Genomic DNA, 26,219 nt, shown 5'->3' on the forward strand with positions numbered 1-26,219 from the left:
TGAAGATGAGAGTGAAAGTATTGACTCATTTAAATCTCGCCAAAAACCTCGATATTCCGGCAGAGTACAATGAAGCCAAAAAGAAGTGCAGCGAAGCATTTCATGCAATGGTGGAGAAGAAATTTGAAGCTGAAAAACACTTTGAATGGTTGAAATTTCTTTTCCAGATTTATATCGATGGAGTCATGCCTTCGTTTTCTGGAAAGACGCGGATATTCGATGAAGTTGTATCCCAAGACAAGATTATCATCCTGGTAATGGACGCCCACAACAAATTCAAAGAAGCCGAAGATGCACATGTGAAGGTCGGAAAGAATTACACAGAGGCACTTAAAACTTGTTATTCTCTATATGAGAAATATAACAAAGAACTAGCAGAAACTTTCCTCTACAAGACGAATACAAAATATTATTTGATCGAGTGGATGATGAAACCAAATTCTGATGATGAGGAAAACCATCTATTGATGGATTGGTAATGTGGCAGAGTACTGGATGATGACACCAGCTTTCCTCTACAAGACTAATACAAAATATTATTTGATCAAATTTTGATGATGAAGAAAACCATCTATTGACGGACTGATAATGTGACAGAGTACTGGATGATGACACCGCCTGATGATGAAGAAAACAGTCATCAAGATGGGAGTTGTCTAGGGCTATAAACGAATCGAATCGAATTTTAAGAAATTTTCAATATTCGAGCTCGAGCTCGAATAAACATATTCGAAACTCGAATTTTTATTATTTTCGATTCGAACTCGATTCGAACTGAGGTTCGAGTTCGAATTCGATTCGAACTTTTCAAATACTAAATCAAATAATTCGAATCACTACTAGAAATGGTGGTTTGTTTCATTGCTCAATTGTTAATCAAAAATATTAATACATGAATATATATATATATATATATATTCGTTTACACCCCTAGAGTTGTCCCCGCGGGCGCGGACTTGAGGCGGATCTTCACTAGAAAATTAAGTGTTTTCATGAGTTTACTCCACCAGCCATTGTCCGAGAAACTAATTTCATACTAATAGATCAATTACATGCAATTACTCAACTTGGGAACACAAATGAAGCATAATTTTTTGACACAACCTCTACTGAATATTATTAAATATTTTGAAAAATAAAAATAAAAAATTTAATCATGTAAGCAACTGATAACATCGCACAGCGCACATTTACGCTACATCCTCCATTCTAGATACCTCCAATTCCGACACCACCTTCTCCACAATCGCCTTCAAGGCAGGAAAAAGGGAACCCCCATATCTCGACACATCTCTGCGCCACCACCAGCACTGCTGTCGAAACTTCACTCAGTGCAAACAAATTCAGCATTTCTGGTGCCTTCTCCTTCAACTGTACATAATAGCCCACTCAGGCATGTCTTGTTGCTCTCCAGCATTGTCAACTCACGAATCTGAAATCCAACGATGGTTGACACAAACAACTCATTCTCCACGACTCCAAGAATTGGTAACTCTGACTTTTCTGCAGAAGCTGACTTCTTTCCTCAACTCCATAAGAGATACCTGTTGTGGAGTGGTCACTATAATAGCACCATCTATTCCAGTTGCCTCGAGGAACTGGACAACGAAATTATATGCTCATCTGAGGTCCCAGGTGGCGCATCGACTACAAGAAAATTAAGCTCACCCCAGTACAGATCCTTCAGGAATTGCTTTATGAGTCCATTCTTTCGCGGCCTTCTCCATATGACAGCCTCATCAGACTCGGGGAGCATGAAACCGACAGGCATGACCCCAAGGTTAGACTCAACATAAACAGGAGACCAACCAAGGTTACTCTGATGAATCTGTTACCCTTCAAGACCGAGCATCTTCGGGGTGCTTGGACCACAAATATCAATATCAAGAAGACCTACCTGATAATCCCTAGCTGCTAAGGCGACCAAGTCTGCAGATACAATGTCAAGAGTAAATCAAAAGCACAGATTCGATAACTCCAGGCATGTGTAACTAACCAGTAAGAACACAATACAAAAGGCATTGGCTTTTTCATATTTTAGCATTGGTATGAATGTATGATTACGGGAAAAATCAGGCATTGATTTTAATGACACCAGTATTAAAAAAAAATATTACCAACAATCCGATAGAAGAAATTAAACATTACAAATTACACAAAAAAAGGCAGAAACTCGAGCTATTATTTAGAATCCATTGAAAAAAGACCTAGGTCGGGTCCTTTCGGAGAAGTAGTGCAAGCCTCCTGGTTAGGGCATCCTTCACAAGAATCAGATTTTCCAGCTGATTCAGATTCTGGCCTGGGGCAATCTGAAATTTTAACCAGAAAATTATTTTTAATAATCAATTTAAAAAAACAATAAATAAACAGCTAAAATATCAAATTAAACTCAAAACAATTAGGGAAAAGACGAAAATTTTTATGCATAAATCCAGTTACGCATTTAATAAAACTTCATGAACCTAATTTTTTTATTCAAAATCAATTTAATAAAATTGCCTCAATGCTAGAATTTCACAAGAGAAAAATCTTTACCACGGAAAACAAAACTTGAAATACAAATTTAAAGTTGATGACCCTCCCCAGCTAAAAAATATAATAATATATAAAAGATACAAATTTAAACCTTCGTCATACACAAGAAAATCAAGTAAGGAGGTTGTAATTAGAACAAATAAAACAATTAAATTCATTTCAAATCATCAAATACCATGAAATAAAAAACCAAAATTATGCACAAAACTAACCTTAATTACAATAATATAAAAGTTGTTATAGCCAACATATAGAATAACATTGGCCATTCCAGGACCAAGAAAGCTTGCAATTCATCCCCAACAAATGCAGAAACCCAATCATTTGCTTCCATGGCAGAAGGATTACCGGGTTAAAAATTCTGAACAAATAAGATGCACTTTCAGAACCATAGACACAGAAATTTATTCCGAGTGGTAGCCAACACGTATCGATTTGCTGTCTGATCACCTCGACGACGACAAGACTCGTTGTCATCCTGAGTCGTTTTATCACAAAGTAGTTGAGAGCGACAACCACATGACAAGATTGTATTTACTGAGTCAAATACACGACATAAAAAGGGTGGTACACTTCCAGTACCAGTAACTTTTTTGCAGCATGAGCTCAAGCCCAAACACCTTCAAACAAACATTCACACATCGTCACAACAATGACCATTCAATTTCCTCCATACTTGGCCGCTCACTTTCCAGTTTAAGCGACTCAATGTAACCATACACAAGCATGTGCTTAAGCGGAAGTTCGCCAAATACCCAATCCAACACCACCATAATTTGCATGTAAGCCATCCTATCTCAACAAACCTACGCTTTCCAATTTGATGTGAAAACTTTCATGCAAAGTGTTGGAACAAATGGTTACACGAAGTTGTACTGATTCATTGAGTGCTATATCATTGGGTACAAAGCCTAGGCTGAATTAGAATTCAACCACCTGTGAGGATAACCCCGAGAGAGTTTATTCAGCCACAGAAGACAATATGGTAACCTGTCTTACGATCGAAGTAAGTGTGTGTTGGCAATAACCTCATTCTACCCTGGCAATCTAAAAGTTGGGTCAAACAGTCCAAACAAATTAAATCCAGGTAAAATGTCTCTTCATAATCTGTATTATCCAAGCAGCATCCACATTTAATACAACGATCAACACATGCTATGCAAGCTTTGCAAGCTTGCGTGGAGTCGAGCTTAGCTTGGCAACTCTTTAACGGGCAATCATAGACCTGTCTCACTTGATGGCATCTTGGGCACAGTTCTATGTCAATTGCACGTTCATCATCTAATGAGAGATATCTCTCTCCTTCACGGAATAATCTTGGTTTATAGCTTCCGGCCATTTTTTCATTTTCCACCCCTAACAAAAGCTTGAATTCTTTTAAGTGATGATTCATTATACCAGAATGATCACTGATTCTGAGATGCTTAATACCTGGCATGCCAAGAGAATTGAAGATCCTTAAATCTTCCAACATTAAGTCAACATTGAGATTGGTGCAACCACGCACACTTAACTGTAGAAGCAACGTGAAAAGATACATGTCAGGTGACATTTACTGGCAATAAAACATGGATGATAAAATGAAACGAGACGTCAGAGAAAACTCCAAATGGATACTCTCAGATCAGAAATTTGATTAGTGGCAATAACATATTGTACAATCTCCCAGAGATGCAGAATAGTTTGGGAAGAAAACTATAATAAATTCAAGTCACTATGAGTATCAACACTGCCACTTCTTAGCCATCAGTATACATGTGCCATCAATCATCATGATGTTAAATAAAAATAGTTTTGTTAAATGAGATGATGAAACTTATGTGATCCCCGATAATAGTTTGACAGAAAATGGTCCAAATAATCAATATAAATAGCCAACTCACTGTCTTCTAAACAATACGTCACATGGTTGGTAACAAAAGAAAATACATATAAATGAGCGGGAATACATATCCCAGGTGCAATAAACTGACCTTTGTCAATCTCAAATTGCTTTCAAGTATATGCTTAAGACCAATATTTGTTATCTCTCTGCAATTGATAAGGCTCAAGCTGTGAAGAGAACCTTGTGCTCTATTTGTTAATCGAAGAAGAACATCGTCGAAGATCTTAAAACTCAATGGATAATCTATTTGAATTTTCCTCCAAAGAAGAGGGTCATCCTGGACTGCGTCACGCAAAGATTTGCAAACCCTTTCAACAGAGAGAAGGTCCCAAACACCAAGATAACCAAGGGCGAAGAACAAAGCATCTGGTGGAGCACCTGCCTCAGCTTCACTACAAGAAATTTTCACATGCTCTTTCTGATACTTTTCAAAACCAAAACACATCAATTCCTTTGCATTGCCAACCATCAGATGGCATTTATCAAATGTTGACTCATCCATGGAGTGGATCCCCAAATCAGTTTCATTCCCATCAACATTCTCGTTCTCTCCTTCCTCTAGTTCAAATTGCATAGAGCTTGCCCACACTAAATTAAGCTCCCCGATTTTTTCATCATCATCCTCATTACCCTCTTCATTGATATCAAGGGCACGAGTTTTTAAGCCAAAATCCTCTATCCAATCATTAAAAGTGGAAACTGTGGTCTCTATACCAAAATTCATACCAAAGGGATCCTTAGGCAAACTAAAATTAAAGTCCATGACGTTGGCATCGTCGGTTAAGCCCTTGCTAAATTCCATACCAAAGGGATCATTAGGCAACACATGAACAATATCTTCATGACCTTTCTCAGATTTATAAATTTTTCCCACCACATCTGAACATTCCTCCTTGGAACAGCCACTATCAAACTTCACGCCAAGAACTGTATTGTTTTCTTGATTCAACACCATTGCTGCTTCAACAATTAACTACAAACAAAATATCCAAAAGAAACACAAGATCCTCGCAAACAAAAAAAACACCAAGATCCCCAAAGGCAAAATATCCAAAAGAAACACAAGATCCTCACAAACAAAAAAAAACACCAAGATCCCCAAAGGCAAAAGGGCTACAGTTTTCCTCCAAACCAAAAATTCAACCACCTGCAGAAAAATCAAAACTTTCCATAACCCAGCTTCCCTGTGCTAACAATAGAAACATACACGTGCAAGGATTGAAAATATCGAGAAAATAAAACAAGGGTTCAATGAATAACAAATTTGTGCCCCGAGCAGAGCTTATTCGGATAGAAAACACAGCTCACGTATAAAAGAACAGCACCGGATTATTATAAAGAAAAGATTTAAAAAGGAAATCTGAATCGGATAGAGATGCGGAGACAATGATTGGAACCTGAGCCTGTTCCCTACAATAACAGCAAACAAATGGCTCCTCCAGATCACGCAAAAATGCAGTTTTTGGGAAATAGTTTGAAGAATTATTGTTCATAAACGTGTGTGTAAGCATTAAGTGTCCTGTATAAATCGGGATTGTAACAGAGAGACCAAACCAAAAATGGGAAGGGAACAGCCGAACAGGATCAAGTAAAACTAGAAGATTGCGAGAGAGAGACGCGTGGTGGGAGAAATCAGAGGGGATTTTTTGTGTTGTGAAATATGTTTTCACTCCTAATAAACTACGACCTCATCAATATCCTAAATCTTCGAGCTCTAATATTTTATTTTCTATTAAAAAAATATTACTCTTTGCTAATTTGAAAGTTAATAATCAGATCATCATCATCATCTTATAAAGATCTATTAATTATTAAATTTTAAGTGTTTAGAAACTTAGAGTGATTACATTATTATACTAATCACCAATAAATAGTCAACATTGGATTTTTAAAATCAAAATTTTCCTATAATTTTGAAATTTCACGTGCAAATTTATAATTTAACAATAATTATCACCACCGCGTTTTTCAAATTTTAAAAATTCATATATTATATCTACAAACTATAAAAATATCTAATATAATTATATCATTATTTTTTTAAAAAAAAACACACACACACATACCATCTAAAAAATAATTACAAAGTATAAAAAAAATAATCATGAATATCATCAATATAATTATTTATAATTTTATATAAAATTTACTAAAGATATTTATTTATGTAATATAAATTTGGGTTTTGAATCATATAATTATTTAAAATAATACTGAATCCAAGGGTGGAGTCCAGCCCATTTAGTTCACCTGCTTGTAGGTTTTGTATCCCAACGACCCGTAGCTCAGCCTTCTTGCCGCCGGGGTCCTCTGCATCGTCGAACACCGCTCTCACGTCATTTCTGTAGTAATCTCCTCGTCGGTATTTGATCTTACAGTATTTTTTTTAGTTTGAAATTGAAAGTTCTAGTGTGAAATATGCTCCTATTGTGTGATCGAAGTCTAAGTGTCTGTCCTCATGGTATCGATCTCGCCCTTTTTACTTTTGTAGCAGAGGCATTGTGTACTGGCAATGGCGGCTATTCAGTTTCTGTTGTGCTATAAACCTCATCTCCTGCATTCGCCAAAAGTTGGAACCTTTACTGTCAGTTGCCACTCCGTTAATTTGTCTAACCCCAGAATTTCACCTACTGGTATGTATGAATTTTATATGCTGTCTGTGTTTCCGGGCGAAATTCATGTAGTAATCGTTGAAAATATCCGAGTGGTGAAATTATCTTCTTTATTACTATAGATGCCTGTAAATATTATGTATATCTACTAAGCGAGTATGATTTGTTATTGAATTGCATTTAGGATCTGGGGAGAGGCCGTGGAAGGTGGCAGATGCAAGGCTGGTGCTGGAGGATGGTTCGATATGGCCGGCGAAGTCGTTCGGTGCTTCTGGAACCCAAGTTGGTGAAGTCGTCTTTAATACATCATTAACAGGGTAAATATATCAGCGCTTTAAGTGTTGTTGCTGCTGTTTCTATTCATGGTTATCTGAGTTTTTATTTACCATGAAGAGGGTCAATGACAGGCCTCAGGCGATTATCATTTCTTGATTAGTTTTATACTAATATTTGTCTATATTATTGGTTATAATATTTGGTAATTAAAATCTTATCTGGTATGTGCCGATGTTTAAACATCTTCTATTTTTTTTGTAATTGTAGGATCTCAGTAATTTCAGTTGTTTGTTACTCTTATTCGTTGCCCATTATCTTGTAAAGTTGACTTAATCTGCGTGTCTTGGAGAGTTGTTTTTCCCTGCTGTTTATATGCCTCGTTTTTCTTGCTATGGGAATTTGTCAGTTCTGGCCCTTTCTCGTCCTTTTAACATTTGTGAACTGACATGAGATTTTGTTTGAACGGATTAATAATTATCATCTGTTATGTATTTTTGCAGCAATATAACGTTTTTCACACATTGCAGGTATCAAGAAATCCTTACAGATCCCAGTTATGCTGGTCAGTTTGTTCTGATGACTAATCCACATATTGGCAACACTGGTGTCAATTTTGGTCAGTGGATATCTTGTTTTAAAACTTGTCAAAACTATGCTTTGAAATCGTTTGTTCTGAATAATTGGGACTTTATTGACAGAGGATGAAGAATCAAGAAAATGCTTTCTAGGAGGACTGATTATCAGAAGTTTGAGTATCAGGTTGCCCCTTATACTTATTTTGATTAATCATGAATTTTTTTTATACTAAGCTTTGATCTTAAATGCGCATTTATCCTTTTTGGGTCTTTTGCTCATTGCTTTTTTTATCCTCTAACCTTGCATGTTTCGTTCTTTTGTATTTGATGTACAACAAACTTCAGCACCTCAAACTGGAGATGCACTGAGGCACTCGGAGATTATTTTGCATCCAGGAACATTATGGGAATATGTTAGTTAATATTTTCACAAGGTTGAGTTGCTGGTGATAGGCCTTGTATGGCATCATTCTTTTTTACGATTTTCTTGTGTTGTACTACAGATGATGTTGACACTCGTGCAATTACCCGTAGATTGAGGCAAGATGGCAGCCTTATTGGTGTTTTGAGTACAGAAAAATCTTATACTGATGAAGAACTCCTGGAAATGTCTCGAACGTGGGATATAGTTGGTAATTTAGTTGACTTGCGAATTATTGGATGATTTCAGATAATTATGGTATGATTTAATATGCTGAGGCTTATGATACAATTATACAGGCGTGGATTTGATTAGTGGTGTCTCCTGTAAGGAGCCTTATGAATGGGTTGATAAAACAGATCTAGAGTGGGATTTCAACCAAAGGGATCAAGAAACTTTTCGAGTTAGTCTCCTGTGTTGACTGCGTATTTATTTCAAAGAAAATGTATTCTAATGACATAGTCACCGATGATCATGTTCATTTTTAATGAAGGTTGTTGCATATGATTTTGGCATCAAGCATAATATACTTAGGCGCCTAGCGTCCTATGGTTGTCAAATCACAGTGGTTCCTTCAGCATGGCCTGCATCTGAAACCCTGAAGATGAAACCAGATGGTGTCCTTTTTAGTAACGGTCCAGGAGACCCATCTGCTGTTCCTTATGCTGTTGAAACCGTCAAGGAAATAATTGGAAAAGTTCCTGTTTTTGGCATTTGCATGGGTCACCAGTTGCTTGGTCAAGCATTGGGGGGTAAAACCTTCAAGATGAAGTTTGGTCACCATGGAGGAAATCATCCTGTCCGGAATCTTCGAAATGGCCGTGTTGAGATTAGTGCCCAGGTTAGTTCACTTACGAGATGTTTTCCAGAATCTATGTAGTGATATTGGACCTTGAACTCACTCTTTTTCGCATTCTCTCTCTTTCCTTTTGGGGGACTAGAACACATCCATGACCAATTTATGCTTCATCATATCTTCTAATGTATTTGTGTTCTGTAGAATCACAACTATGCCGTGGACCCTGAGTCACTTCCTGAGGGCGTGGAGGTAACTCATGTCAATCTCAATGATGGAAGCTGTGCTGGGCTCGCATTTTCTCAGCAAAAGCTTATGTCGCTTCAATACCACCCTGAAGCTTCTCCTGGGCCCCATGATTCAGATCTTGGTATATCTTTATTTCTTTTAAACTAATTTTAAATTATGCATGCTTGCATTGATGGTTGTGTAAATTCTAAAAGCAATCATTTGTTAATCATTTTGTAACGGATATGCCATGCTGATATATGCCATCCCACACCTGACTGCAGATTTTACATCCTTTATAAGTTTTACAAAAACCATTTGTTACATTTTCCATGATGTTATACATGACCACTTTAAGTGCATTTAGCTCTGTCGTCACCCCTGCCCCTTTTCTGGGGCCGGGATGCTTGAATGACTTAAAAAAGATCAATCAATGGCAATGTCTTGTTTGAGTCTGATCTTTTTGACTTTGCCAGGTTATCGTTTGTTGATGGACATATATATTCTGCCGTAGTAATGCTTTTCCTTGAAAAAAATTTTCTTTCCAATTTTGCATGTATCTTGTGCTAATTAACTTATTCTTGCTCAGTATTTGGTGAATTCATACATCTTATGAAGCAAGAAAAGCCAAGTGTATAATAAAGTCGGACGCAATTTTGAAACTGTTGCCAATGGAGATATGTTAAACGGTTGCCCTGATTGGCTGTTGGTTGGTTTGATGGTGAAGAAAGATGATAGATGACATCTGTGCCTGAAGTTGCTGCTTCAGATATCTTGGACACGGAAACGAGAAATAACAATTAAATGCAAAAATTAGTGTCTTTCGTTAATCTTTAAATGAGTGAGATGCTCATTCAGACACGAGTTTTCAAACCGTGTCTTACGTGGAACTTACGCACTGCTTTGTGATTCAATTTGTTGGTGATGGAATGTGATTGTAATGAGCCATGTTTGTTGCTTGGTTAGAACCCAAGCTCTGGTACATGTTTAGAAGTAATGGATTACCATACTTCAATCAGCTCCATTTTACCGATCGATATCGAGAGAAGCTCCATGTTGGAACTTTGACTGGAACAAGATATGCTCCATTCTAAAGAAAATAAACTATCTGGCATTAGAAAGTGGAACATGCGGTGTTGTTGTGCATAGGACAGTTCGCGTAAATTGAGAGGTCTTTGAACTTTGATGAAAGATATCTACAGAGAAAATGGAATCGAACTTACTTCAAAGCATATATGGGTAAGACATCGACGATTCATTAAATTCATGGGATATTCCATCAAATTTAGATGGTACTGTTGAATGAAAATTTTGAATTGCTTTTTACTAGCTTTCTTAAGCGAAAGCTTTTTCCTTGGTTTTTCGAATGAAATGCGTATTAAAATAAATATAAAGTTTTACTAGTGACAAACGATGCAATGATTATAAACTCACATTGGCATATCCATTAATTGACGCGAAAACGATGTTACATAGGAGGGATTTTCTCCAACGGACGGTCTTGACTCATCAAGGTATATTTGCTTGGCATTGCTCCACGGATGAGAGTTGCCGGGCACGATTATTCCGAATATATTAACAATCTTGAATGGTGGAACAACCAGCCTAGCTTTGCCAGTTTCCAATCGTTTACCGCATAAGCGTGTATATAGATCATCTTCAAAAATGGTTTAAAACATGCCGACGAAAGATGAAAGATATTTGCAGATACTACGTGAGGTCCTGCAACTTAAAAGTTAATAAACCTGACGGTTGGAGCTTCGAGGTGACAAAACTCGTGCTCTTGATTTGAATGAATGTGACACTCTATGCTAATGCAAACTTAGCATACATAACAATGCGTCCATCAAGCTTCCCATTATATTGCATTAACCTTTATTACATTTGAGTACAGATACGCCGAGCTTTGTATATTACTCAATTCAACAAGTAAAAAGCGCCAAAACACACATAATAACACATTGCAGATACATTCCACAGTGAACCGACAGGGACCCCAAAATCTGATGCTCACCGGCTGTGCTTGGAAACTTGGTTACAAGGTTGGGGGAATCCATATATAACCATGTGTTTGCACGTAGCCTGCCTTTTCTAGCAGCTCGTCTGCTTCTGCGGGGCCTCTGCTTCCGGGCTTGTACGGAAGGGACTTGATCTTTCCATCATCTACTCGATGCAGAAGGGGCGTAAAAATCTCCCAAGCCGCCTGAAGACGGACAAGAGTTCTCAATATGGTGGTGCCAAAAAGTTAGGAGAACTAGTTTATTGTTACCTTCAGCTCGTCTCTGCGGACAAAATGCTGTTGATCACCTTTGATTCTGTAAAACATAAACATGTGCCTGGTTATCAATTAATCGAATTAAAAAAAAACAAGAAGTTCAATTTCTCTCAGAATTTTCATAGCGTTCATCTTATTTAACCATACGTGTCAAGTATCAGACGTTCATAAGCCTCGGGAATGACAACCCCTTGGTACCGCTGGTTATAGGACAAGTCTAATTCGCTCTGAGCAGTAGACATTTCCAACCCAGGCTGCTTCACCTAGACAAGAAAAAACAAAAGGCATGATTCAGCGAGGGTTCCATGAAACTCAATATCAAGTTACACTTACTGTTAGTTTCATGTATATGGCCTCAGAAGGTTGTAGGCGAATTACAAATTCATTCCTTCCTTGCTTTTGACCTATAACAATTAAAGTTTTCCATCAGGCTTATGCGAGCAAAAGATGGTGTTCGGTTGGGAGTATGAGTTCAAGTACTTGCACTTAAATATGTCCCCTGGAACGTCCTTGAATTGAACCCGTATCTCCGCTTTTCTTGAATTTAAAGCTTTCCCAGCCTTTAGTATAAAGGGAACGCCTACAGTGAGTCATTGTACAAGAGATCCAAATTCATGTTGTGACTTTCTAATCATACAAAAGAAGTGAAAGATGTCAAACAATAACTCTCCGCCGCACCTTCCCATCTTTCATTGTGAATATGTAGAATGACTGTAGCAAAAGTAGGAGTATTTGAGTTGTCTGGAACTGTTCGATCATCCTTGTAGCCTTCATATTGTCCAAGCACCACCTCTTCATCTTTGATCGGAACAACAGATTGAAGAACCTAAGTTCCAGACAAGTGTCTCGATGATTCTTCTTTGTGTAGAAAGCTTAAGGGAGTCGAGCAAAATAATGGAAGAATACAAGGCATCTTGCATGAGCAAACAATAACCGCTACATACCTTCACTTTCTCATCTCGTATATGCTCAGGCTTCATGGAAATAGGTTTCTCCATAGCAACAAGGCAAAGAACCTTAAAAATAATTAAAAAATCAGCCACGCCAGTAAAATTTTCCTATCTTATCAATGCAAATGCAATATCAAGTGAGATTTCATAAAATGGCAGACGTTATTACATGAGAAAAACACAATGGCACATTTGAGATCAACAATTTAGAAAAGAAAATTGGAATTTTACAAAGAATTAGCACTCAAGAAGGATTCGAACTGTATCGACAAGACTCACCTGCAATAGGTGGTTCTGAATAATGTCACGGATAATGCTGCCAAGTTCAAATGAGCAAAAGAAGAAACAAACACAAGTTACTCGTTTTTTGGATGCGGGTACAAACTGAAAGAATAATGCAAAAAATATACAACCATATTGCAACTAATAACAAAAGACACATTTATCGAGACCTAATTTCATGATTAAAGCACTCAGAATCGCAAAGCATACCCATACTGATCAAAATATCCACCACGACCCTCAGTTCCAAAATCTTCTCTAAACACTATCTGCAGCAACAAAAGTGAAATTTAATCTACGTAAATAAGGAATGATTGCAAAAAATTCCAAACATCTTGTCTAAAACACTGACCTGAACATTAGCTATGTTGTCACGATTCCAAAGAGGTAAAAATAAACGATTTGCAAAACGAAGCACCAGCTGCAAAGATTTAGAAGACAAGTGGAAGTAAATGATTCCCTTTTGGTAATACAGTATATGTGCACTGAGTAACTGGGTGATAATAACATCAGATACTTTAAGTAATAAATTACCAAATTTTGCACCAGTTCTTTTCCCAAATAATGATCAATACGATAAATTTGTGGTTCCTCAAATAATTCTCCAATCTGGGAGCTCAGTTCCTCGGCTGATGCCAAATCCTTTCCAAATGGCTTCTCAACAACTATGCGAGTCCATCCGCCAAGATCAGCTGAAAATAAATATATATCGAGGAATCACATGAATTTGTACTTAATATTGTACATGAATCAAAATATTAAGACGTCGCCTAAACTTGTAATGACGTTAGCACAAATCACAGAGGTAGCCCACGTCTTCATAGTAACACTCTAAATCAAACTACTTTACGCTAAAATATGCTTACACTTATTCATGGCATAGTTCTTGATCATTTTACAGACTGGTGGATATACAGATGGAGGAAGTGCAAAATAGAAAAGCCTCCTAGATGATCCATCCGTACTGTTTTTTGATATTTCGTGCTCGGATATAGCTTTATCTAATGCTTGAAAGCCTTCTGGAGCATCATAAGAGCCACTCACGTATTTAATCTACAATGTCAAACAAAGATTCGCATGTGATAAGAATACATACTTCAAGGATATAAATATAAATATGTGGTAACCAGCAGCCACTTACCAACTGCAGAAAGTTTGAAACGTCTTCTGTCCTTTCTTTTCCTCTAGGAAGATATCTATAGAAAAAGGTATGTTTATCCGAAGCAGAATAATTTACAAACAGGAACAAGACAAATAAGTGTTTATAGTAGAATTATCAATAACTTCAATCAGGCGAAAAAGTGCATGATTTTCAGTCTTCAGCTTCAGACTTGCCAAGTATACATCCCAACAAACCAGAAAGTATCTCCTTCAGTAATTAATACAGACATCGTTCATTCATACCCTTGAATTCGATCTCTTAATTCACCATCAGAGATCATGGTCCTTGCATAGCCAAAAATGTGAACTTCATTCGATTGCAAAAATCCCTGAATATTTCAGTTAAGTACAAAATCACCTTGAGTGGGAAAAAAATTTAACCAAACACCAGCGTATTTTTATTACACTATGTGAGGTGAAGATAAAAGGAATATATCTCTCACTAATTTAAGGCATATTTCGTTCAAAAAAGAAAATACCAAACCATGCAAGGAGTAAATATATTTATGGAATAAGCATAACCAACAGTTACCTGCCGGTAAAGATTAAAGAGTGCAGGAAATGTCTTCTTTTTAGCAAGATCACCAGAGGCACCCAGAACAATGATTGAAAGACACCCAGTCTCAGACACATTCTCGTTCTCTCTCGGAAAAGATTCATACTTAGAAAGAGTTCTTTTTTCACAGTGCCACTCACCAGCCATTTTCCCAATTCACAGGAGCTAAAAATAATGCTGAATTAGAGCTTTTAACCTGCACCAGCACATTTAGAAAGTTGAACATTCAATTGATCAAAATAACAATTCACTGCCCTAGAAGAGAATAAAGATAGCAAGCTTTGGAAACTGATAACTGTTCAGATCACTATCCTCAAAAAAACATTAAAGAAAATTAAAAATAAATAAAATTTCACTATCACACCATCTTGATGGATGTCCATAATTTAAAGAAAAAACCAACCAAAAACAATGGTATACTCAAGCAATTATATGCCTCAAATCCATTAACAAAGGAAGTTCAGATCATGATCACAAGTAGTCAAATTTAAAAATTCGACCATTATTTGCATCCAATAAGAACAACAGATCGAACCAAAAATTACAGAAAGAAAACGGAAAAGGAAAGAAAAAGATGATCATTGAAATCGAGAAAAACAAAATCAACAGCAATTAGGATAGCTTTTTCTTTTCACAACAAATAATTAGGTGACAGAAAATGAAACAAGCAAGTGTAAACTAAAAGCACTTGGGGAAACAAATTGACAACAATTTGAATCTATGAGGATGGCCATACTGAGAAGTAAAGGAGACAGCAACAAGCACCTTTCTTGATACGATCTTTGGCAGAAATGAGGAGATCGAATGTGGGTAGGTGACTAAATTTGTAGATATTATGTGTGAGGAATTCTCAGTATGAACCGAACTGTACCACGTTCTTTGGTGCTACCAAAATTTGACTCAACAACGGGTGTTGTGTATTAATAACTTCCACAGTCTGTCAACGTGACTTTTTCTTCTTTTAAACACAATTTTATTTATTAAAGAGAGAAATATTATCAGACTCGACATGGATTTTATGGGCTACCCAATGCTTAGCAAAGACAAGAATATAATTTAATAAATCGGATTTTTCGATAATTTTTTAGCTGAGTCGTTACAAAAAAAAAAAATATATTGCTTGCACGAGGGATAAAATGTATCAAGTGGGCCAAATCTGGATTAGGCTGGTTAATCATTCTTTAATCACACATGTTATTACCCATTGTTAATTTATTAAATAAAAAGCAAACTATTAGACCCATTCTTTTCCCCAAATTGTTGCTCTCCTCTCCTTAATAAAATATATATTTTTTTTTACTTTGTATTATTTAATAACTTCTACATTCACTTGCTATACTTTAAACATCGTGAAGTTTACGGGTGATAACAGCATTATCATTAAACTTTTCATAATTTATATATATGAAAAAGATTGCAGCAGTAATTTGCAAGTATAAGGTATATTACAATAAATTTATCCACGGACAGCACATAGCAAAGGATATTAATTTATATATATGAAAAAGATTGCAGCAATAATTTGCAAGTATAAGGTACATTACAATAAATTTATCCACGGACAGCACATAGCAAAGGATATTATCAACCATATCTGCACTGATCGTCCATGTAAAACAAGAAATAACAGATTTCACATTTTCAACCACTTTGGCTTGATCTTCTTTTTGTCGACCGGTTTTGGTTCTGAATCAACTGATAGGCTCGTGGAGACAAGTTTAGGTGTAGGCTGGGTAGATTCTGCTTGCTCTGATATCGATTCCAAACCTAGCAGGGACATGATGTCCTCTAGCAGGAAGGGTCCGGGCGCTGAAATATCATCACCACCTGCGAGAATATAAAAATGAAAACGAAGTCCTGGTGCGTGGTTAAAGGAAGACATTGCTAGGGAAAGATATAGAGCTCAAGCGCGATACAATTATGTAAGTCATTTTTTCACAAAACTAAAGATTAAACACCAAAAGTCTGGTTAACCCGGGTGCCGGGTCTTTACCAGCAAACCGTTTTAGTATTTGGCAAAGAGACATTGGGTTTTCTTTTACCATATCGTCATTGAATTACGTGTGTTCCATGTTGGCCAAATATATGCTCCCATGGTGTTAATTAATTTAATCATTGTTGTCACTGTATTATCGAAAGATACTATCTTGGATTGTGGCAGTGACAAAGGTACACTAAACAGAAAACACACCTTTTAATGCATCACACGCAAAATACACAATTGCACCAGGTACAAAACCAGCAGAATAAAAATCCTGGGACATGTCTGTTATTTGCTTTTTTGGAGGTGTCGTATCTGCAGATAAAACCACATCTTAAAATTAGTCTCTTCAGATTATCAGGTGTGTATGCTTCTCCATAAAATGAGGAGATAAACCAAATGGATATAATATATGAAGTAATTTATTCATACATAGATAAAATGGTAATTGGGGATCCACGAGGACTTTTCTAAGAAGATCAATTAAGCTTTGTATGATCTCAGATGGATGAAATGTGACCTCCAACGTATGATTATCAGGAAACCGTATCCTAATTACCGCCTGCAGAAAATAAACAAATAGTTGGACAGCAGACAATAACTTATGTATCAAAAAGATAAAAGTAAAATGTAAATGATCTTAAATCCAAAAGATCGGCATTGCTATAAAAGAAATGACTCCACACCTTCGTTATCCTTGACTTACGAGAAGCCTCTTCTGCATCCCGTAACTTTTTTGTCTTCAAATATTTATCTGCACCAGATTCAAGTTTCAACAACAAAAATAACTAGAATGTTAAACACGCTATTCAGAAAATATGTTAATTTAGGGATTTATCATGCACGTAATAGATGATTATCTTGCATATCACCTTCTTTCTTTGTTGCCAAAATCCGGTAGTAGTCCTCTGGTGTAAACTCATAAAAGTCCTCTGGCTCTTCTGAAAGAAAGTAACAAACCATCAAATAGCCACCGAACTCAAAATTATGCGAATGCGTTGATATGGGCCATACCAATGTTGGAAGCATTTGCAGGGATCGCAGAAGCTGTTGATGTTTCAAACACACGGATGTCTCGTCCATATTTTTCTTTTGCAAGTGCAAGCCTAGCCTTTGTGAACGAAATATGAACAACTTAACACTAGAAGATCACATCGAATAGCTAAATGACATGAAGCTTCACAACAATGTCTAGAAAACAGCAGTCAAATGATGAAATAAGTAACTCACACGTTCTCACATCCAGCTCATGCCATAATGTAAAAAAAAAAAAAGTTATTCGAGTTTCTAACATCTGAAAGGGACTTCATCACAGATTCTAAACCTTAAGTATTGATATTTTATGGACCAAGATAGGTCCAGCAACCCAATCAATCGGACAAAAATACTTCAAAATCCACGAAATCACAGTCATGGTATTCTGAAAAGGTATTTACAGCCATAAATTTCCACTCAGAATCAAGCGTTTCACGTGTCAAACGATAAAAGGAAGTTTCTTGTACCGTCTTTGCAATCAATGCACACAGGATCATTCAGCAACACACAAACATGAAGAAAGAAACAATAAATCCAGTATCATTCATTCAAATTTCCCAAATAAACCTCGAAAAAATCAGAAACACTGACTAAAAACCAAAAAATTCAAGATCCCAAATCAGAGGATAAATATCTAAGAATAAAATTAATCCACCTTAGCTGATTCAGATTCCATTGATGGAAAAATTAAAAATCTTCTGCGTTTTGAAACCGGTGAGGAATCCACTGTCATCACCACATACGAAACTCCAAAGGGTTTGCGTGATGCAGATGTACAGGGACAAACTCGATCTCGGCAGTGCGTACTTATTGAATGAACCCAATAACGATTTGGTCTGGGCCTTCTATTGAGCTTTCCCCTGCTTTAAGTTTCCTCAGGCCCTATTATTATATTTTGGAGTAAAAAATCCAAGTACACCATAAATAAACCAAAAATAAATTAATTGTGTTGTTATTATTGAAAATAAATGATTTGAATATTGAAAAGTAATAGTTGAATATTTGAATGTTGAAAATAAGAGTTGTAAAATTAGAAATTTGTGTGTGATGATGTAGGTATTGATGTATTTTATTTTTTGAAGCAAAAATTAATATTTTAGATATTAAAAATAATATTTTTTCATAAGTTGAATCAGATCATATCGGATATAAGATTCGTCTCATAAAATTTAACTGTGATATGCTATTATACATTTTTTATTTTAGTTTCATTAGTGATGACAGTATTAATTAATAGTCAAATCGCCTCTCTATGTGTGCATTTTTTAATAACTAGTTCGACGGTCAGTTAGAATAAATAATTCCCCGATTTAGAAAATAAATATATATAAAAAATTATTGGCCCGAATAATAATTAAATTTAAGACCCTGTAATAAAGTAAAAGGAAAGCAAAATGGCCGCATGTGGCCGGCATATGAAAGGAGAAGACTAAGAAGAGTGCCCTGGCGCACGTTAGATTCAATCAACCCACATTTTCAAAATTCTCAGAAACGTGACCCCACACTCACTCAACAGCAAGAAAATATGGCAAAAGCAACCCTCGAATTTCAAAACCAACCATAAGTCAGAAGATATATTCTCAAACCGAACCCAAAATAAATTTGTTCTTCAATAAATAAATCAAATACCACAAAAGCAATACCAAATTTTAATTAACATGCTAATAATTTTTTTGAAACACAATAACAAAAAATTTTTTTTTTGTTTGATTTCGAACCTAAATTATATGATATTTAAATTGTGTGTTGAATCGAATTGAAATAAATATCACATTGCTAACATGTTTTTTTAATATCTCCGACTCGTCTCAAATATAAAATGATTTGCATGTATTGGAGCTTTAATTTGGTCAGCATACAACAAGTCACAACGATTCTATGATACTGTGCGATACTATTCTACGATGACATTGATCTTAAATTAGTGGACAAATATTTGTATATATTGAGTTGCAATATAAGATGTCATAGATCCAATTAAGAGAGAACATTATCCTCAAAGTAGTCATGATGTTACATAATTGTATTAATTACAGTAGAAACAATACCTCAATATATATTTTGAATATTTATTATATAATGTAAATCAAGAATTGTATAGTCAAATAAAATACATCTTGTTATCGTTAACACATTATTTATCATCAATACTTATATATTATTATATTTGAATAATTTTTTAAATTAACATAAATAATTTTGTCATCCGAAAAATTATTTGAATGGTTGGAAATATAAAATGAACATGCCACTAAACCAATTGGAGTTTCTTTTTTTTTTTTTTGGAGAAATTAATTAATTAAAAAGATACTAGAAACTAGGGTGTCAACCTAGGCTATAATGTATTTTCCAAAGTTAAAAGGCCGGTTTTATAATTTAGAATAATTCGAAGGGGTTTCTTGTCAAATTCGAAACTTGGAAAAAGATATGAAGTAAAAGCGGAAACGAAATCTAATCGGAGAACCAAAGTTACCCGATTTGACGGCGAGTGAGAGTGCATGTAGGATGACGATGGACAGAGAGAAGGAGCGAGAGATAGAACTGGAGAGTGCAATGTACACGAATTGCTTGCTGCTCGGCCTGGATCCGAACGTTATCGGGGTCGGCTCCAACAGCGGCACGCCTCGGATCGGCCTCTTCCGCCATTCGAATCCGAAATTGGGCGAACAACTTCTGTACTTCATATTGTCCTCCCTCCGTGGTCCAATTCAATCCGCCAAGGCAATTTTTTTGTACCATTCTGTTTTTTTTTTAAAAAAAATTGTGTATGATTGATTGAGATGTGTTGAAGTGTGGATCTTATTGCAGGATTTTGACAAGGTGTGGCCAATTTTTGATTCCGCTCAGTCCAGAGATTTTCGGAAGGTGAATTTTATTTCAGTGCTTTGATCATATATGTTTTATATGGGTAATTTTTTCTTTATGGACTGAGTTGTTACTGTTGTTTCTTTATGTGTGTGGTGTTGGGGAACATTTAGGTCGTGCAAGGTATTATAAGTGAGCTGGAATCACAAGGAGCATTGCCCAGGAGCAATTCGAGGGTTTCATCGCTCGCAACTTGCTGTGGGCCGAGGTTAGTTTACGTGAACGATTAAGGGATGGAATTAGTTGTCTTTCTGACGTTATGATGCTGATACTTAAGAAATGTGGTAGCAACGAAACACTATAACTGGACTACGGTAGTGTGACTACTGACCAAATCATGGTAATGCAAAATTCGAAAAAAGCTATTAGAAGCTAATTGAAAATATTTATGGTTTGGACTTTGGACAGCGCTGTTAATTTATCAACTTACTGTGTAAGATCTTGATCTTAATGCATATGTGTCACGACTGATGATGTCTCTCTACAGCAGCATAAGTAGGAATTAATGCAACTTTTTCCTGGCATAAATTGTGGTAGATTTAGTTATTCAAGAGATTGAAAGAGTCTATCCCGGTTTCAAATATTAAAAATATGGTACAATCAGTTTACTTAGAACAACTTCTGATTCTACATGGTAACAACTTTGGGAAAGCACCTTTAATGCTATTCTTGTCTGGAGGGAGCTTCTATTTTTTTCCCTTGCAATTCTGATGCTCCATTTCAGTTGGTAGATACTGAGATCTTGTCAGCAAATTGTTTTCATCAGAATCCTCTTATGCCAAATCCTGGATTATAGTCTTGCCGTATTTGCATCTAATAGCTTCTCAGAGGCATTTATGAACTGGTGACTACTTGATGCCATTGTCAGTGGGAATTTACATATGCTAATTGCAGGTTCGTCGAACTTTTATGGCAACTCTCCCTGCATGCTTTGAGGGAAGTTCATAGGCGGACATTCGCACCTGATGTAGCATCAAATCCACTTCCAGCTCCCCTGACTGATGTAGCTTTCTCTCACGCAGCTACACTACTTCCTGTAACCAAGGTATTCATTTGATGTTTTCTACCTATAAACAATGAGATGACGGGATTCTCTTATCATCTGATGATACAGCCCACAACTTCCCTCTCACTCTTCGTCCTTAGACCCCACTCCTGCCACCTGCCTATTGGTGCATTGAGTTCATTTTATGAAAGCTATGTTACCCGTTTAATTATTTGCATACTCTGGGACGTTGCTTTTAAAAATCAGTATCTTGAAAGTTAGCTTTAACCGGGTATTATTACTTTGAGATGCATTGACTACGTATATAATTGCGTTGATTTACTGCTGAAAGACCGATCTATATCTTTCATAGCTTTCTCTATTTGTCCACAGTATGTTCTTGCCATGTGAATTTTCTCCTCTCTGAAAATAGTTAGTTTTCATATGAGACATGAACAAAGATAGGAAGAAGCTAATAAGTTACTTGTCATTTGATATTTTTACCTCTTTCTTAGCCATCTGGTACTAGTTACTAATGTAATGATATTTACTTGTAGTTTAGACAAAATTGTTACTAAACAATCTGCCAAAGCTTTTTTAAAATTAGGAAGTAAGAGGATCTAGAGATTTATTTTAACTTATGGAGGCCCGTCAGATTTTTTTTAACTGTAATGAATCAGCCCGGAAGTTTAATCGTTCCTACACGTCTAAGCATTATAATATTTTAATGTATTTACAAACAGGCTAGAATAGCTCTTGAAAGAAGAAGATTTCTGAAAAATGCAGAAACAGCAGTCCAAAGGCAGGCCATGTGGTCCAGTTTGGCACATGAAATGACAGCAGAGTTTCGTGGTCTCTGTGCTGAAGAGGTAAAAATATCATGTGAGGATATACTGTGTATTATATCAGATCGTGTATCAAGGATGGACACGTGCTTACATATTTTCTGGGTTCACAGGCGTATCTGCAGCAAGAGCTTGAAAAACTGCATGAGTTAAGAAATAAAGTTAAATTGGATGGTGAACTCTGGGATGAGCTTGTATCCAGCTCTAGTCAGAATTCTCACATGGTTCAAAGAGCTACTCGTTTGTGGGACTCACTGCTATCTCGCAAGAGTAAGTTAAATATTTTTTTGGTTTTCTTAAATTTCTAACATTTCACGTCCCTCAGTTTTATGTATTGAATCCTACAATAAAGTCCAACTCAGTTCAAGTTTTGGGCAAAAATCTTATTTCTACAGTATTATTTAGTTTGTGAAGAATATTATATTCTCTTACTTTTCCTGCTTTACTTTTAATTTATATGAGACAGGATGAGACGTTTGCTATTTAATTTTGATATCCGTGTTCAAAATCTGTATTTTCTGTTGAAGATTCAAGCCATGTGATTTGAGATGTGATATTTCAATGGATATCAGCCAGCTAAAAGTTTAGTTTGATTGGAAAATGAGTAATCAGCAGCACCTATTAGTTTTTATCTCATTGAATACTGAGTACAGTTTTTTGTGTTTAATCTTGTTAGGTCAACATGAGGTTCTTGCTTCAGGCCCAATTGAGGATCTTATAGCCCATCGTGAGCATAGGTGATATCAGTAACTTCATCGTTTTCTTTAGCTCCCCTTAAATTTATGCCTTGCAATCATTTCAGGTATCGCATATCCGGTTCATCTCTGCTAGCAGCGATGGATCAAAGTTCGCTAATTCCATCTGCTAATTTAACTCCTGAACGGTCAGACACCGAGAAAACGGAGGGTTTACATGAAGGTCTAAACAATGAGAGAAAAAGCAACTCTGATTCTTCACTCTCTCGCGGAAATGAAGAAAACTTTCCTCGGATAGATGAAAGAAACATGAGAGGGCAGCCTACTGTTGACATAGCAGAAGTCTTGCGACGTTGGACCCATGCTTTGCAGCGCATTCACAAGCAATCACTCCAATTGGTATGCTACTTTATGCAGAACCAGTTATTTCCTTGCTTGCAAATAATTTCTTCAGTCAGTGTATCAGTTGCTTTATTGTTTATTTGGATTGTGAGTAGTTCTAGACGTGATTACATTCCTGATCGAACCAGTCCTAAATTTCCTTTTATCAAATGTATTTTGTGTCCTTGGTATTATGATTCCATCTTCTCGTTGTTCATTAAAATTGTACAGTGTTGTAGACAGATGTATGAAATGAGTGACTTGGATAAGATTTTATTGGAGAGATTGGTGAATTGATAATAGGTTATGCATAGGAGATTTCTGTTTCTCCATGTAAGTTGAAGTATAAAACATGTGCACGCATATCTTTGTTGTATCAAATTGAGTTCTTGTTTTATTCTTGACCTAATAGGTCCACTTAATTTCTTTTGTATCGGAATACCAGTGTATGGAGCTGCTACATCATTGGTTTTTGGGAATTGGGAGTGGCAGCTTCTTTTGCATGGATTTTTCATTTGCTAATTGGCTTGCACATTATCTTAAAATACTTCTTTACAGTTAAAGAATTTTCAAAGTGTGTACTTGAAGAAACTATTCTATTTATAAAGTCATTGGATAATTAACGAGTTGCAAGTTGTTTTTGTTTTTTTCAAGTTTTTACCATACCGACGGTTTATGCTTGTCATTTGGAAGACATTTGTACTCTAATTTTGAGACAGGCCAAAGCAAATGATGGTGAGGGTCCAGCGCTCCTACAGAGGGTGGATGATAGTGGTGCCAGCAGTCATGCTGAATCTTTGGCTGCAACCCTTGCTGAACATAGGCAGCATCTGGATAGCATACAGGTGGGCAATGGTTTAACTGACGTGCTTTATGTGTTTGCTGTGATGCAGAGTTTACGAGTTTGTTCAGACTGTTGATGGTTGTTCCATTAAGCTTGCACCTTATGCTAAATGGTCCTTTGAGACTTACACCACATGCAGTTGGGCTTGTTTTCTCTTTTAATGTGTTGTGAAGTGGTTAAGTCATTTGTTGATTTCGTAGATTGTGAACACGTACAGGTGCTTATCAATCAACTAAAAGATGTTGCTCCGGCTATACAAGACTCGATCATGGAGCTTACAGAAGAAGTTAATGGTATGTCTTCCAATATTCCTCCTCTTATGAAGCTTAGATCTACCTCGCCTGTCCAGGCACAGAACAGTGGAAGGGCATTGGTAAGCTTATTTTTCCTTGTACATAGTCTTCTAAAGTTCACGAGATCTTGAGTTGACCTTCCGTTAAATCTGCTCCTTATAAGTTGATGTGATGACCAGGAAAATGATTCTGATGAGGTTGCTGAAATAACCTCTAGACTTTCATCTGTTCAACTGGAAAGCGTATCAGCTAGTCCCCCTACTTTAAAACTTCCACAGCTATTTAGTTTGACTCCAAATTCTTCTGGGAAAGGTGGAAACACACAAAAGCGAACTGCAACTCAAATCAACCCGACAGAAACCATGACAGATAAAAAGCCCCTGGAGCAGCCTCCTTCAATCAGTCATGTGGATAATCCACCACATGGTTTGTGATTTGTTATTCTCCTTCTTGGCTCATGTATGATAGAAGGCATTCTTACTTTTTCTGTTTTCAATTATTTTTGCAGATGAAGATATTGTTTACTTGCAAAACTTAAAGAGATCTGTCAGAGAAGCTGCCCTTTTATCTCAATCATGGAACTTGGAATCGTCCCAAGACAGTCGTTCTGATGATAGCTCCGAGCACTTCTTTGTTCCAATTTCTGGGTCTGGATTCTCCCGTCCTGGGCAAGATAAGAAGCCTGACTCACTAAAGGGTAGACAGTCATTCAAATCTCAAGCAAATTCTTCCATGATTCAAACACACCCAAACGACATTCATCTCGGAAGGAAGTATAGTGGAGTGGCAGATATGTTAAATGATTTGGATTCACTTGATGAATTTGATGGGGTGAACTGTTTTCTTTCTACGGTTGGTTCAAATTCATCAGTTTCTGATGCACATAGGTCCTTCTATGATATGGATGAGGTTCAGGATCAAGTTTTCTCTCCTCCTTTGCTAATGGATGTAGCACTTATGGCTGATTCTTATGAAGATTTACTTGGTATGTTGATTCGCGACATTACATTCTTAATGTTAGCTTTATTTTTTTCTTTGTACCAAAGTTTTTTTTTGAATTTTTCCAGTTTTCAATGAAAGTTGGTCAGTTCCCAGTTAAATAGGTTTATACTTTATAATAATTCATTTCTTGTTTTCATTAAATATTTTCCCTATAGGTGAATATTTCTCCGATACTGTAATTGTTTAATCTAAATATCTTGTTGGTGCAGCACCCTTCTCAGAGACTGAAACAGCTTTGATGGAACATTGAAAATAAAAGAGCGAGAAGATTTTGTCTTCAAGAGATAATTTCTTTAGTGGAATTCCGAATTCCTTCCCTCCGTTGTTCAACTAAAAATACTTCCCTGATGTTTTGCTTCCCCGGTTCTCTCTACTCCTGCTACTGTTGCATGCTTGTGGATAGCTGATCTGGTTATTTACTGCAGCAGTAAACTGGGCTTGCAGATTTACATTATGTTTTTCTTGTTCAGCATAGATTTGATTTAGTGGATAATTTACATTACCCCATGATTTCTATAAATATTGTAATTTTGAATATTTGGGCGGTGATAACCAGAGGATAATGTTTTTTAGTAGATATATGAATTCAAAGGATTGACATGCTTAAAAAAATTCGACGGGCTGCGTATTTTAAGATTATAAACTTTGTATTTTTAGCAGTATTTTAACATTTTGAATTGAAATTTGGTGATGGTACTCGTTCTTTGAAGGTTCTACACGTACGCAATATTTTATACCAAG

The 26,219-nt window shown here is 36.3% G+C and overlaps 5 protein-coding genes across 13 annotated transcripts; 2 read left to right on the plus strand and 3 right to left on the minus strand.

Annotated features, from left to right (window-relative positions):
• Window positions 1-1,533: 1,533 nt before the first annotated feature.
• LOC140827096 (F-box protein SKIP14-like) lies at window positions 1,534-6,084 on the minus strand. 2 transcript variants are annotated; one of them, XM_073189782.1, is made up of 4 exons: window positions 4,509-6,084; window positions 2,748-4,048; window positions 2,208-2,309; window positions 1,534-1,929 (listed from the first exon to the last, which is right to left on the minus strand). In XM_073189782.1, exons 1-2 carry the CDS (start codon window positions 5,373-5,375, stop codon window positions 3,500-3,502), a joined length of 1,416 nt encoding a protein of 471 aa, XP_073045883.1. In that variant the 5' UTR covers window positions 5,376-6,084; the 3' UTR covers window positions 1,534-1,929; window positions 2,208-2,309; window positions 2,748-3,499. The 2 variants fall into 2 exon arrangements, with proteins under 2 accessions (XP_073045883.1, XP_073045830.1); XM_073189729.1 differs by having other exon boundaries at window positions 2,156-2,309.
• Window positions 6,085-6,627: 543 nt separating this feature from the next.
• On the plus strand, window positions 6,628-10,346 carry LOC140827201 (carbamoyl phosphate synthase small chain, chloroplastic). Of its 7 annotated transcripts, none has more exons than XM_073189853.1 (11): window positions 6,628-6,782; window positions 6,912-7,053; window positions 7,217-7,349; window positions 7,836-7,924; window positions 8,007-8,067; window positions 8,229-8,296; window positions 8,387-8,515; window positions 8,604-8,707; window positions 8,798-9,145; window positions 9,305-9,470; window positions 9,918-10,346. In XM_073189853.1, exons 2-11 carry the CDS (start codon window positions 6,933-6,935, stop codon window positions 9,965-9,967), a joined length of 1,269 nt encoding a protein of 422 aa, XP_073045954.1. In that variant the 5' UTR covers window positions 6,628-6,782; window positions 6,912-6,932; the 3' UTR covers window positions 9,968-10,346. The 7 variants fall into 7 exon arrangements, with proteins under 7 accessions (XP_073045954.1, XP_073046008.1, XP_073046059.1 ...); XM_073189907.1 differs by having other exon boundaries at window positions 6,629-6,782; window positions 6,915-7,053; XM_073189958.1 differs by having other exon boundaries at window positions 6,629-6,778.
• An 824-nt stretch (window positions 10,347-11,170) lies between these two features.
• LOC140827507 (glucose-6-phosphate 1-dehydrogenase, cytoplasmic isoform) lies at window positions 11,171-15,461 on the minus strand. Of its 2 annotated transcripts, none has more exons than XM_073190220.1 (16): window positions 15,318-15,461; window positions 14,529-14,748; window positions 14,240-14,325; window positions 13,977-14,031; window positions 13,702-13,888; window positions 13,370-13,527; window positions 13,188-13,256; window positions 13,046-13,104; window positions 12,833-12,869; window positions 12,548-12,619; window positions 12,282-12,429; window positions 12,088-12,183; window positions 11,937-12,007; window positions 11,751-11,866; window positions 11,598-11,643; window positions 11,171-11,531 (listed from the first exon to the last, which is right to left on the minus strand). In XM_073190220.1, the coding sequence occupies exons 2-16, from the start codon at window positions 14,697-14,699 to the stop codon at window positions 11,364-11,366; spliced, it is 1,539 nt and encodes a 512-aa protein (XP_073046321.1). In that variant the 5' UTR covers window positions 14,700-14,748; window positions 15,318-15,461; the 3' UTR covers window positions 11,171-11,363. The 2 variants fall into 2 exon arrangements, with proteins under 2 accessions (XP_073046321.1, XP_073046404.1); XM_073190303.1 differs by having other exon boundaries at window positions 15,289-15,434.
• A 565-nt stretch (window positions 15,462-16,026) lies between these two features.
• LOC140827629 (plant UBX domain-containing protein 1) lies at window positions 16,027-18,434 on the minus strand. Its single transcript, XM_073190418.1, has 7 exons — window positions 18,224-18,434; window positions 17,548-17,644; window positions 17,406-17,474; window positions 17,220-17,287; window positions 16,966-17,095; window positions 16,744-16,848; window positions 16,027-16,379 (listed from the first exon to the last, which is right to left on the minus strand). The coding sequence occupies exons 1-7, from the start codon at window positions 18,299-18,301 to the stop codon at window positions 16,186-16,188; spliced, it is 741 nt and encodes a 246-aa protein (XP_073046519.1). The 5' UTR covers window positions 18,302-18,434; the 3' UTR covers window positions 16,027-16,185.
• Window positions 18,435-19,983: 1,549 nt separating this feature from the next.
• Window positions 19,984-26,094, plus strand: LOC140827703 (AUGMIN subunit 6). Its single transcript, XM_073190523.1, has 13 exons — window positions 19,984-20,289; window positions 20,377-20,433; window positions 20,547-20,641; window positions 21,328-21,478; window positions 22,162-22,287; window positions 22,377-22,533; window positions 22,940-23,000; window positions 23,066-23,357; window positions 24,059-24,184; window positions 24,401-24,556; window positions 24,656-24,902; window positions 24,985-25,461; window positions 25,688-26,094. Exons 1-13 carry the CDS (start codon window positions 20,074-20,076, stop codon window positions 25,726-25,728), a joined length of 2,202 nt encoding a protein of 733 aa, XP_073046624.1. The 5' UTR covers window positions 19,984-20,073; the 3' UTR covers window positions 25,729-26,094.
• Window positions 26,095-26,219: the final 125 nt, after the last annotated feature.

This window comes from Primulina eburnea, chromosome 1, assembly GCF_022965805.1.
Source record: "Primulina eburnea isolate SZY01 chromosome 1, ASM2296580v1, whole genome shotgun sequence".
NCBI classification, from domain to species: Eukaryota; Viridiplantae; Streptophyta; class Magnoliopsida; order Lamiales; family Gesneriaceae; genus Primulina; species Primulina eburnea.